Source organism: Primulina tabacum, chromosome 2 (genome assembly GCF_025594145.1).
Source record: "Primulina tabacum isolate GXHZ01 chromosome 2, ASM2559414v2, whole genome shotgun sequence".
Taxonomy (NCBI): domain Eukaryota; kingdom Viridiplantae; phylum Streptophyta; class Magnoliopsida; order Lamiales; family Gesneriaceae; genus Primulina; species Primulina tabacum.
This window is the reverse complement of record NC_134551.1, coordinates 4382639-4396153: the sequence shown is the minus strand read 5'-3', so window position 1 is coordinate 4396153 and position 13515 is coordinate 4382639. Positions and strand designations below refer to the sequence as shown.

The window sequence follows — 13515 nt, the reverse complement described above, 5'->3', positions numbered from 1 at the left end:
CTCTCCCTGGAGGCGATCGTGGATCTCTCTGGAAGCCCGGACTTGGGGAGCCTGCCGAGTAGCTATGGCAGCTACCTCCTTGAAGGCTGATATCAGCATTTGCATGCCCTGTTTTGTAAGAAAGAGGTTAGAAACAAACAAGAAAAAAAAAAGGGTAAGGAAACTTACTGATAGAAGCTTGTTTGAGCCCTCGAGGAACCGAGGACCCGGGGTGGAGCTCTTCAGAAAAGCCTCCTCGGCAGGGATCAACATCTGCCTAATAAGATTCACCCCGAGTGCCGTAGCCCTTGCTGTGAAGATGCTGGCCCGGGTAGGCTGCTCGAATAGGGAGGGCTCTTGGAGTGGCTCCTGAAGGGCCTGTTGGAGGGAAGGGGTGTTGGATTGGCTTGCCCGGGAAGAACCTTGGTCTCCTGCCTGATCATCTTCAACCAGAATCAACTCTGGGCTTGTGGTAGCATGTCTTTTCCTCTGCCGAAGGGGGATATGATCTTCTTCATCCTCCGGGGAGCAAGGCACCTCCCGTTCTGGCTCAGTATTTGCCCGGGCTAATTCCTTCTCCCGGGCCGCCGCCTCCTCTGGTGCTTGTTTCCTCTTTTCAGCAGCAGCCTTCCGTGCTGCCAGTTTCTTCTCCTTGGCTAGCCGCTCAGCCTCCAACTTTTTTGCGAAAGCTTCTTGCATCTTGTCTGCATTTATGAAAAACAAAGGGTGTCACCTAAGAAACATAAATAAAGAATAGGAAAGACAAGACAAGGAAAAGAGAGTTATCGGGCTGAGAGCCCGAGCCAGCCGCCTCATCAATCGCCCGATCTATGGGGTCTTCAGCCCAGGCACTCAACCCGTAGGCAACCAGATTCTCCTGGGAAATAAGGATAGAGGAGGAGTATCTTTTGCCCTCTACCAAGTCTTGGCTCCGGGTATAAAAATCCTCAAATTTGTAGGCCCGGGGAAGGGTGGGTTGTTGAGGAAGGGAAGTAAGAAACTCTGTTAAACAGGAGAGAGGACCCGGGAGTCGAACATAAAAGAATCTTCCTTTCCACCCCTTCTGGGAAGAAGGAATGTCATCAAGGAACCGGGCATTTAGCCGGGCAGTGAGGGAGAAGGCATTATCTCCCAATCTACAAACGAAAAAATAGTGGAGAATAAGGGGAGTGATAAGGAGATTATTCATTTTGAAAAGAATATAGGCCGAGGCCATAATGCGGAAGGAATTCGGATGAAATTGGTTAATGGGCACGCCAAAGAATTCAGCAACCTCGATATAAAACGGAGGGAGGGGAAAACGAAGACCACTTCTGACTTGGTCCCGAAAGAAAGTGGTGTACCCGGGAGGAGGGTTATTGGCTCTATCGGAAGGACCGGGAATCATAATGGAAAAAGCAGAAGGGATAGACCCCAGAACCCGGAGCTCCTCGTCCGCCCCTGAGCGCAAAGTGCTGCTCATTGAGGAGAACCAAGGAACTCCCGCGGCCTCAATAGAAGGATGGTCAGAAGCACGGGCTTTGCCCTTACCCTTGTCCTTCTTCAGGACCCGTGATGTGCCCGAAGAAGAAGGTTTAGTTTGGTGGGCTGCAGGCTTTTTAGAAGTTTGAGCAAAACGATGGCGAGGAGGAGAAGGGGGGGAATCGGAGCGCATCGCGATGGACTCATACCCAGATGAGCCTCGCGCATTGGCTCCTGAGGTGGAAGAAGTAGAATTATACATGGATTATAGAAAAGTAACTTACGAGTTTTTGAAGGGACTAGTTGCAGTGGTACCAGGTCGCCGGAGATAGAGGAGTTTACACCGCCGGAAAGCTGAGAGGAAAATTTGCAAGAGCTTGGCCGCAAATTTGAATTTGAAATTAATTTTTGAAAATGAGGAGGGCTAATATATATGGGCGAGGGGAGATCTCTGTCGCTAATCTAGATACACGTGGACGATCAAGATGTCCCTCGTAAATTGTACCGGACATATGAAAGGACATGCACGAATGTCAATATGTCAGACTTATCGGATCCTCGGAATATGAAACGATTTTCGGCGGCATAAATGCTAAAGCATGGGTAATAATGACACTCTTTGGACTACCCGATAATACTAAAGACACTATATTCAAAACCCGGGTTGTATCAGACCCCGGTACCCCATTTCATCTATGGGACATTTGAAGCCTCCGATGCTCTTACACACTCTAAATTATGTTTCAACAAAAGTACAAAGTATAACTGATCGGGACAGCGAGTCAAGCTCTAGCCCGACTATTTTAGGGATGGGTGGTGATACCCCCATAAGGATCCGGGTCGTCTTTAACTCGGTTTATTGAATGGGAAGCCCAGATCATAGCCAGCTTCCCGGGCATTCCATTTCTTCCCGGGCCATCATCATAGCCCGGGCTCTCATGCAAGCTCCCGGGAACTTTCTACTCGGGCTACCTCGAGAAGCGCACCATACTCGAGTGTATCGGTATGGGCATTCTTATCTGTCAGAACTACAGGGGTTTGGCGTGTCAGAGGAGGTATCAGAGGTAGGGTGGCTTGACAGAAAGTCAACATCAAAGGCTATGAGTGGTAGGTGTACACGAAAGTCGAAGTAATAATGATATTTCCTCCTATAAATAGCAGGTATGTTTCTCATTTAAAAGGGGGGAAAATCCTGAGCATTGGCACTCACATATATTCGCACATATATCGCCATTTTCTCTCATCTTCAACCTGCTGACTTAAGCATCGGAGTGGCCACGCCGGACACCCCTCCGGCGCCCATTCACGAGTTCCTTTTATTGTGTGCAGGTCACGATCGAAGTCATCTACTTTGCTCATTTTCCTAAACAACACTATAAATTATTGATTTGGTCCGTTGGAGCCCCGTATCCGAGTCACCCATTTTAACGGGATCACATCGTTGGAAAATTAGGACAATAATCTTTGGTCGAAACTTGTTAGGAAACTTGCTATGTTTTAGGACATAATTGTGCATTTTGGAGTAATTTTATTGGATCTAACCCTGATTGACAGACAATAATTGAAGAGGTTTCGGATAAATCATATCGTAAAAATTTGAAAGATCGCACAAGTGGGATTTGTACCTATTTTAGCCAACAACTAGGTAGCTGGTGTAAAAATTACATTGTTGATGATCAATACAAGTAAATACATATTTAATATTAATGAAATATTTTATAAATAAATATTTATTTAGTCGTGTAGGGATAAGGGACGTCACCACCTCAATTTGGGAGTACTTTAATTTTCACACAAAAATTCTAGGAAAGTCTATTATTGGTCCCCTGACTATATATTGAAAATTAGAGCTAGACGGGGACCTGAAGTTAAAATATTATAGAGGATAAAATTTACAAATTTGGACTGATATATTTTTTTATTTATAATTTGATATCTTATATTGTCAAATTTTAGTATTAGTCTACTTTCTTTCTTTGTTTTTTTTTGTGTGTGGCGATTTTAGTTATGTTTCCAGCGTGACAACAATATGGCGTTGATATGATGCTGATATGTTCGGTGTCATATCAGCATTTCTTATAAAAAAAAGACTGAAATTTAAAAATATATATATATATATATATAATACAAAAATAAGATTGAAATTTGATAACATAGAAGATCGACAGTATTTCACGTGACTTGGGAATTAAATATAGTCCTTATTAAAATATAACTAATGATTTCATAAGTGGATACTTCGATTATTATTATTATTATTATTATTAGATAAAAGCACATTTGACCATAAGCAAGACAACGTAGTGACATAATGAACCTCACTTGCAACCACTTTTGACAAAAATTTCGAGTGGCTATTGAGTGCTTTTTAATTATTATTTATCAGGCTTGGTTTTTTTTTTTTATTTCCTTTGGTGATAAAGTTTATAATTCTTCAATACATTTCATATTATCTTCTTCTTTTTTTACTAGAATTAATTAAATTCTTGCTACTTTTATTTCTTCCTACTATTATATATATAATTAATATATATGGACGAATAACTTGCAATAAATATATTATTGTGTTCAAGTGTATCGGGACAAAATTAGATTCGAAGATCGAAATAAGCTCACGGACTATCGAAAAATATGGATTCAAAATTTAATTGTAACATATTCAAGCTCATCTTAAATATAATTATTTCATATTTTAAAAATAAAATAATATTCAAAACAAATGGTTTTATTTTATACCCATCACTAATATTATATCTAATTAAAATATAATTACACAGTTCTTTGCGGAAATGCCCCTATGTAATGGGTGATGAGTCTTTGCTCATGATTAATGTGAAAACACTATAATTAATGGACCCCTTAATTACCTTTCTTGTCATGACTTGGTTAGGTCGATGCTACATCTGCCCCACATGATTTGGATGGACAAGATTCACACACATATGTGATTTTAAAAAAATTAGTGGACCCCAATTATGTGTGGCTAAATTTGGACCTTGGATTCTATCATGGGGGTAGTGTCCCTGAATGAACCTCTTAACTTCATTCAACATTTTAAACGCAGAATCAGTTAAAAAAAATTCAAGATTTGATTTATGGGTATTTACATCTATCCATGAAATTAAGTCATTTTAAAAATTGGTAGATATAAATTAAGAAAATGAGAATAATCTTAAATTAACTCGAAAAGATGTTTTTTTTTTAAAAAAAATTTGACTGAAATTGTTAGAAAATTAGAATCTACTTTTGCTTTGAACCTTTATGTCATATCTTGTCAATTTATTTATTCTTTGTTCTTTGGAATATGAAGAATCTCTGGTCTCTTTACAGCTCTAACTGAAGAATTTTTAAATTTATTTGCAAATTTATAGAAATTGAGAATAAAGAGTGAACCAAACATAATGCTACATAGCCTACGTCGAAGGCTTTTTTGAAAAATTCATATAATTTACACACTTTAACTTTGATTGTTTTCGCTTTTCAATGATTATCCCAAATAGAATATAGCTAAATTTAAGGAGTTAATTATAGTTTATGCCATGAGACCATATTAAATTAATTGTTTTCAAACTTGTAAGATGGGATAATTTTTGTAAAATATAAAAACATTTTCCTCTGTATATTTTCAATCGAATCTTTGGACAATAATCTGCAGTTGTATACTATTATATTTATGGTTGTTCGAATTTCGGATAAAACCGAAAAAATCGAACATTGAATCGAACCGAAAACTGAATTTTATAATTCAGATATAAATATTAAAACCGAAATTTATTTGGTTCGATTTCGGATTATATATGTCAAAACTGAACTGACCGAAAAAATCGAAATTTCATTAAATTAATAATTTTATCTTTATTATATATTTTTTAGAAGATATTAGTGAATGATGAATTATTTTGAATAATATTTAGTTGATTGTTGTTTATATAATTCATTTAGACTTTATATTTAAATGTTTTACTTAGAAATCACTGTGAAAAGATAACATATTATATTTTACTAAATATTTATCTTATTAATTTAAATAATTGTACCAAAACCGAAATAACCGAACCATTTCGATAGAAAAATCGAACCGAACTTAACCGAAGAAAAAATTTTCAGATATCGGATTATATATTTGTAAAACCGAAAAATCGAAATAAAAATCCAAAAACCGAACCGAATCGACCGATGAATAGTCCTAATCATATTAAGCAAGAGACTCTTCTACTTATCAATCGAATTCAGTATGACACCAACGTAAATTTACATATATAACCACCATCAATGAGTAAGTAGTAATCTCAAAATCTTTATCTATACTCTTTCCATCTATGGTCACCATCATTGAATACCTCCGAGTAAAATCAATCATACAGACCCAAGATTTTGCCACAGATATAAAAATTAAAGTGCCCGAGTGGGGAAAAAATGGTGATATTCAAGAACTTAAGGCCGCGTTTGGTTCGGATGATTAGCCGGGATAGATTATTTTATCCTACCTAGTCAGCTGTTTGGTACGCGTGATTATTTAACCAAGTCAATCCTCCTATGAATGATTAGGTTATATTAGGTAGGTTAAAATAATACCTCCTCACCCCCTAGGATTATTTATCCAACTCTTAATACCTCCTATTTTTCCAATTTTACCCTTCTCTTATATTCAAACTCACCACCACTTCCCGCCACCGACCGCCGCCGCCGCCGCCACGATGGCCGCCGGCCGAGCCCCAGCCGACCGTCGCCGACTATTTCCGGCGCCGGTCGAAATTTCCGGCCGGCCGTTTCTGGCCGCCGCCTCCCGCCTGCCGTTTCCGGCCGCCGCCACTGTTGCCGTCGCCGTCCGCCGCCGCCACTGTTGCCGTCGCTGTCGACGCCGCGAAGGGGAAGGACAATTTTGTCTTTTCATCAAAAAATTCAAAATTATCCTACACTTAAAAATCTTACAAAACATAATATTATTTTACACCATATATTACAATCCTACCACAATCATTTTTTTTATCATTTATATACTAATCATTAGTTTATCTTATCTTTTCAATCAAACGCACCACAAAAGGACAAGTGATGGGATTCTAAATAAATTTTTTTTTTTGCAGCAGAAATAATGTAATTAAAGGTGGTTGATGAAAAAGATAGCGATTGTACAGCGTGACATCTGATGACATTTCTAAACAACTGAAATCAGATTAAGAGGGGGGAATCTGCAGATTTTACTATCATTTTTTCTGACAAAAAAGATAGAAAAAAAAAATTTACACGTCTTTTCCTCTCCCTTTATCTGTTCTTTGAATGTTTTCCAGCTACATGTGGAACAATATATGCAAGTGACTTTTATTGGGATCAATTATGATTACATCTTCTAAAATAAACGTTCAATTTTATGAATAATTTTTCATATATTAAATGTGAAATATCACATTTTATCCTTTAATTGCATTTATAATTACTAAATATATAAATATTACTGTGCCGTAAAAACATGGGTTTGGTCAAAAACTAGTTGACACAGTATTCTTTGTCGGAGTACCAGAAAATTTCTCCCTTTCACACTTTTTTTTTTAATTATTATTTATTTCATTTTGTACTTTTATATCCTCTGTTTGCGTGTAGGTGTGCCTTGCCTTGTACTCTTTCGATTAACTCGGTAAGTGAGAGCATAAGTTGTCAAGAAAATTAATTGAATTTTGTAACTATATTATAAAATTACAAAAAAATGATTTTATCTTCTAAATATCCGAGTTTTAATCTTTGCATTGAGTAGAAATAATTTAATCTTCATTAGAATAATTAAGGTATGATTTTACAATAGAGATTAAGGCATTAGACATCCAAAAGTCAATAAATATCTAAATAAATAATTTATTTAAATAAAAAGTTTATAATATTCAGACTTGGGATCAACCAATCCATCATACTTGTATTTGTAAACAAGAGATGACAAAATAAAGAGCAATGGCGGGTTAGCAACCATCATTTTATTTATATAATAATATCCAAGAAATTTAAAAAAAAAAAATTTGACAGAGAGAGCATTGGTGGGCTGATCTTTTTGTATAATCTTAGCTTGAAAATTAAACCCAAAAAAAATGACACGAGATGGCGAGGAGATAAAGACGATAGAGCAATGGAGATGGTCTGAATTGCAAGGCCTTGAACTCCTTGTGTCAGATAATGCAGAAGAACAACACAGCCACCCTTCATCAATTAAAGCCCGCGACCACATTAAAAGCAACGCAACTGCTGTTACAACTGGACCACATGTTAAACCAGGACCAGGGACTTCCCAAGATTCTGTTGGAAGAAGTGGAACAGTAGCAGGAATGGAGGTTTCAGTCTCTGGGAGTAATAAAGACGGCGGTGGGGTGCCGGAGAAGGCAGGTGGCCCACCGCCGGCTGTTGGGTTTGGTGAGCTTTTCAGGTTTGCAGACGGGCTGGATTATTTTCTGATGAGTTTTGGTACAGTTGGTGCTATCGTTCATGGCAGCTCATTGCCTTTGTTCCTTAGATTCTTTGCTGATCTTGTTAATTCATTTGGTTCTAATGCAAATGATGTTGATAAGATGACACAAGAAGTTTTGAAGGTAATAATCTGTTGAATCTTGGAAGGAATTTATTTATGTTGTTTCTCGGACTTGATGGTTATTTGTTTCAGTATTCATTTTATTTTCTTGTGGTGGGAGCTGCGATATGGGGATCTTCATGGGCTGGTAAATTTTTTTACATCATTGATTTTTACGGACTTTTGTTTCATTTTCTCAAGTTAATTAAGGTTCTCTTTAATGGGTTGCAGAGATTTCATGTTGGATGTGGACTGGGGAGAGGCAATCCACAAAAATGAGGATCAAGTACTTAGAGGCTTGTTTGAACCAAGACATTCAATTCTTTGACACAGAGGTTCGGACATCGGATGTAGTTTTTGCCATTAACACTGATGCAGTAATGGTTCAAGATGCCATTAGCGAAAAGGTGAAGAAGAAACAAGAAAATTCACGTGGATTTTTTCTAAATTTATTTTATCTTCTTCAAATCACGCTTATTTTTTTTTTTCTCTTTTTCTTTTTTAAGTTGGGAAATTTCTTGCACTATATGGCAACATTTGTATCTGGATTTGTGGTGGGATTCACGGCAGTGTGGCAGCTAGCTTTAGTCACTCTTGCAGTTGTTCCACTTATAGCTATAATTGGCGGTATCCACGCTGCTACATTGGCAAAACTCTCTGCCAAAAGCCAAGAAGCTCTGTCACAAGCCGGAAATATCGCAGAACAGGTGACAAATATCGAATCTTGAATCTTGAAAATGCTATTAGCTCACAAAATTCTGTTACTTCACCATTGATTTGGGATGAATCGAAATGAACTAGCAGACAATAGTCCAAATTCGGACGGTTGTGGCATTCGTTGGCGAGTCGAGAGCTTTACAGGCATATTCAGTGGCATTGAAGGTTGCTCAAAGAATTGGTTACAAGAGTGGATTTTCAAAGGGATTGGGATTAGGAGCTACTTATTTTACTGTTTTTTGCTGCTACGCCCTTTTGCTATGGTATGGAGGTTACTTGGTTAGACATCATTTGACAAATGGAGGGCTTGCAATAGCAACAATGTTTGCTGTCATGATTGGTGGGATGTAAGTTTAGTTCATTCTGGAAAATTGCTGCATAAATTTAACTGTTACTAATCTTTCTTGGTCTTATAATGTGCTGTAATATTTAGAGCTCTGGGGCAGTCTGCTCCAAGTATAGCTGCATTTGCAAAGGCAAGAGTTTCTGCTGCTAAAATCTTCCGGATAATCGATCACAAACCAGCTGTGGACAAAAACAGCAAGTCGGGTTCTGAATTGGAGTCCATAACTGGGCAGTTGGAGCTTCAGAATGTGGAATTTCAATACCCTTCAAGGCCGGAAACTCAAATACTCGACAACTTTTCACTCCTCATCCCTGCCGGAAAGATGGTCGCCTTGGTTGGAAGCAGTGGCTCTGGGAAAAGTACAGTGGTGTCCCTTATTGAGAGGTTTTACGATCCCACCTCAGGTTATGATCCAGACTAGTTCTTTTATCAAAAGTTCTAATCTATGGTTGACAAATTTAAAAAAATCTCGCGGGATTCCACAATTTCTTGTCTACTGTTTTAAGTGTAAATATCAATGTTAGGCTACTTTCTATGAACTTGTATTTGGGGATAAGAATAACAGAATTAGGGATAACTGGTTCAAATCATCTGGTGCATCTTGGATATCAATTACCAATACATATTTAGTGTTTCTCTACTTGTACGGGGCGGGGACGGGTTTAAAGTTACTACACAACTTCCCATAAGCTCTGAGTTTTCGTAAAAGTGGTTTCTGACGATTACTAAATAATTGCATTTGCAATAGGACAAGTTTTGCTTGACGGACACGACATAAAGACATTAGATCTACGGTGGCTGAGGCAGCAGATTGGACTTGTGAGCCAAGAACCAGCGCTATTCGCAACCACGATCAATAAAAACATACTTTTGGGCCGGCCTGATGCAAGTTTAATAGAAATTGAAGAGGCTGCTAGAGTCGCTAATGCGCATTCATTCATCGTCAAGCTTCCAGATGGCTATGATACTCAGGTTAGCTAGTTTTGTAATGCATGCTGACATGAACTAAATCCTGAATTTAGAACTCAAATATAGTTTCCAATGTGGTCTTCTCTTGATATTTAATTGCAGTATTGCTAAATGTTTATATGGTCAACAAAACCAACCTTACATTATTTATGAAGTCAAAAAATGGAAATTTCAATAGAAGGTAACATGGCTCCAGTAATGCTCATCAAAACAAAATTATAAGCATACAATACACTGATGAAAATCAAAGTAACTGGTAAAAATTCAAGGGCACGCGTATACACATACAATGAAGATAGAAGTGGTTTGAATCGTTACATGAATAAGCATTAACCATTCACATTTGGGAAATATTAAGTACATAAATTTTATGACAAACAGTTTCCATGCTTATAATGCAAACTAATTATAGAAAAGAGATCATAAATGTGTGCTTCATATACATTAGTAAGCACTTCCACTGATGGAGAAAATGGAGATGACATTAATCGTTCTGCAATGGCAGGTAGGGGAGAGGGGGCTGCAACTTTCTGGTGGACAGAAACAGAGAATCGCTATAGCCAGGGCGATGCTGAAGAATCCAGCCATATTGCTCTTGGATGAAGCAACTAGTGCACTGGATTCTGAATCAGAAAAGCTTGTGCAAGAAGCACTAGACCGTTTTATGATTGGAAGGACAACTTTAGTGATTGCCCATCGTCTTTCTACGATTCGAAAAGCTGATCTTGTTGCTGTTCTGCAGCAAGGTAGCGTTTCCGAGATTGGAACCCATGACGAGTTATTTGCTAAAGGAGAAAATGGCGTCTATGCCAAGCTTATCAAACTGCAAGAAGCTGCGCATGAAGCCGCTATCAGCAATGCCCGAAAGAGCAGTGCGAGGTACAGTTGAAATCGTGGATATCGCAAACAAAAATAGTAGTATTCGGTGAGTTATGACTTACTTCTTGATGAGTTTTTGTATTGTAGGCCTTCTAGCGCAAGGAATTCTGTAAGCTCACCAATAATCACGAGAAATTCTTCCTATAATCGGTCACCGTACTCGAGACGACTGAGTGACTTTTCTACCTCTGACTTTAGCCACTCCATGGAAGTTGCATATGCTAATTATCGTCATGAAAAACTTGCGTTTAAAGAGCAAGCTGGTTCTTTCTTGCGACTTACGAAGATGAATTCTCCTGAATGGGCTTATGCTTTGATTGGTTCTATAGGTTCTGTTGTCTGTGGCTCTCTCAGTGCATTCTTTGCTTATGTGCTGAGCGCGGTTCTTAGCGTCTACTACAGTCCAGATAACACTTATATGATTAGAGAAATTGCAAAATATTGTTACCTTTTAATCGGGGTTTCATCTGCTGCACTTATTTTCAATACATTGCAGCATTTTTTCTGGGATGTAGTGGGCGAGAACTTGACAAAACGTGTTCGAGAGAAGATGTTAGCGGCTGTTCTGAGGAACGAAATGGCATGGTTTGATCAGGAAGAAAATGATAGCTCAAGAGTTGCAGCAAGACTTGCCCTTGATGCAAATAATGTAAGATCAGCAATCGGGGATAGAATCTCTGTAATAATGCAGAATTCTGCTCTTATGCTGGTTGCTTGTACCGCCGGATTCGTCTTACAGTGGCGCCTCGCCCTCGTGCTCATTGCTGTCTTTCCAGTAGTCGTTGCAGCAACTGTTTTACAGGTCAGAATTCCCAAAAATCCTACTTGTTCGCTTTTTTGAAATAAGTGTTCACTGATGGCTATGCAATTTCGGCAGAAAATGTTCATGAATGGATTCTCCGGGGACTTGGAGTTGGCTCATTCGAAGGCCACACAGATAGCAGGGGAAGCTGTGGCGAATGTAAGAACAGTTGCAGCCTTTAATTCGGAATCAAAAATCGTTGGCCTTTTGATCTCTAGTCTCAAGCCTCCATTGCGCCGTTGCTTCTGGAAGGCTCAGATAGCCGGAAGTGGTTATGGTATAGCACAGTTCTTGCTCTACGCTTCCTATGCACTCGGTCTCTGGTATGCATCGTGGCTAGTCAAGCATGGAATCTCCGACTTCTCGAAGACTATCCGTGTTTTCATGGTCCTTATGGTCTCTGCAAATGGTGCGGCCGAAACCTTGACCCTCGCCCCTGATTTCATCAAGGGGGGCCGTGCTATGCGCTCGGTTTTCGACCTTCTTGATCGCAAAACTGAAATCGAGCCCGATGATCCAAGCACCATATCTATCCCTGATCGGATGAGAGGCGAAATAGAGTTCAAACATGTGGATTTCTCATATCCCATGCGACCTGATGTGTTGATATTTCATGACATGAATCTCCGAGCCCGAGCCGGGAAAACATTAGCCCTCGTTGGACCTAGTGGCTGTGGTAAGAGCTCAGTCATCTCCCTTATACAGAGATTCTATGAACCTTCGTCCGGGCGTATTATGATTGATGGAAAAGGTATCAGGAAGTACAATTTGAAGTCACTGCGACGCCACATTGCTGTTGTACCACAAGAACCGTGCCTCTTCGCAACAACCATCTACGAAAACATAGCTTATGGACACGAGTCAGCCACTGAATCAGAGATCACTGAAGCTGCAACATTGGCTAATGCTCACAAGTTCATAGCCTCATTACCCGATGGCTACAAGACATTTGTAGGGGAACGAGGAATACAACTCTCTGGTGGACAGAAGCAAAGAATCGCCATTGCTCGAGCTCTTTTGAGAAAAGCCCAGATAATTTTGTTCGATGAAGCCACTAGTGCACTTGATGCCGAGTCCGAAAGGTGCATACAAGAAGCTTTGGAGCGCTCCTGTGAAGGAAAAACGACCATTTTAGTCGCTCACAGACTTTCAACGATCAGAAACGCGCACCTTATTGCGGTTCTTGACGATGGGAAAGTAGCAGAACAAGGTTCACATTCTCATCTATTGAAAAATCACCCCGATGGCATATATGCACGTATGATACAATTACAACGAATCACAACCATGCATGGTGCCGCATCGGGTTCTACCGCTTCTTCAATTCCACCACACGATCAAGGTCAATGAAGTTAAGCTAAATGACCAGCCGAATAGAAGTATAATTGAGAATTTAGATACATCCCAAATTGATTTCCTGGCTCTGTTGTTTTCTTGGGATTTTGATGCGGTATAGCATGATCATTAATTAAAATTATGATGTTGCAGCTAAGTTTACTCGATATCTAATATGTATAGTTACAGTTTACCATTTCAAACACCAAGTCAAAATAAACCTCCGTTCTCCACATTGATAAAAGTGACGAACAATTAAATTTTACTTTTCATTCATACTTCTTAATCTTCTGTACAATGTACAGATTGATTATTTACAAGACATTCCACTAGAATCGCAAAGCAAATCCCTCGATCAGCCACAAACGAAATCTCTCGAGATGTTCAAATACTCCTCCAAACAACGCACTTTACCATAAAATAGATTGTCCTCTGTAGCAGAATACAGGGCCATATTCACCGAAACATGTTACTTGA

The 13515-nt window shown here is 39.0% G+C and overlaps 1 protein-coding gene across 1 annotated transcript; it reads left to right on the top strand.

The window, feature by feature from the left end:
* The first annotated feature begins 7367 nt into the window (after positions 1 to 7367).
* Positions 7368 to 13195, top strand: LOC142526708 (ABC transporter B family member 1-like). Its single transcript, XM_075631262.1, has 10 exons — positions 7368 to 8012; positions 8084 to 8138; positions 8222 to 8397; positions 8497 to 8697; positions 8795 to 9054; positions 9141 to 9457; positions 9802 to 10025; positions 10528 to 10901; positions 10989 to 11703; positions 11779 to 13195. Exons 1-10 carry the CDS (start codon positions 7518 to 7520, stop codon positions 13051 to 13053), a joined length of 4092 nt encoding a protein of 1363 aa, XP_075487377.1. The 5' UTR covers positions 7368 to 7517; the 3' UTR covers positions 13054 to 13195.
* Positions 13196 to 13515: the final 320 nt, after the last annotated feature.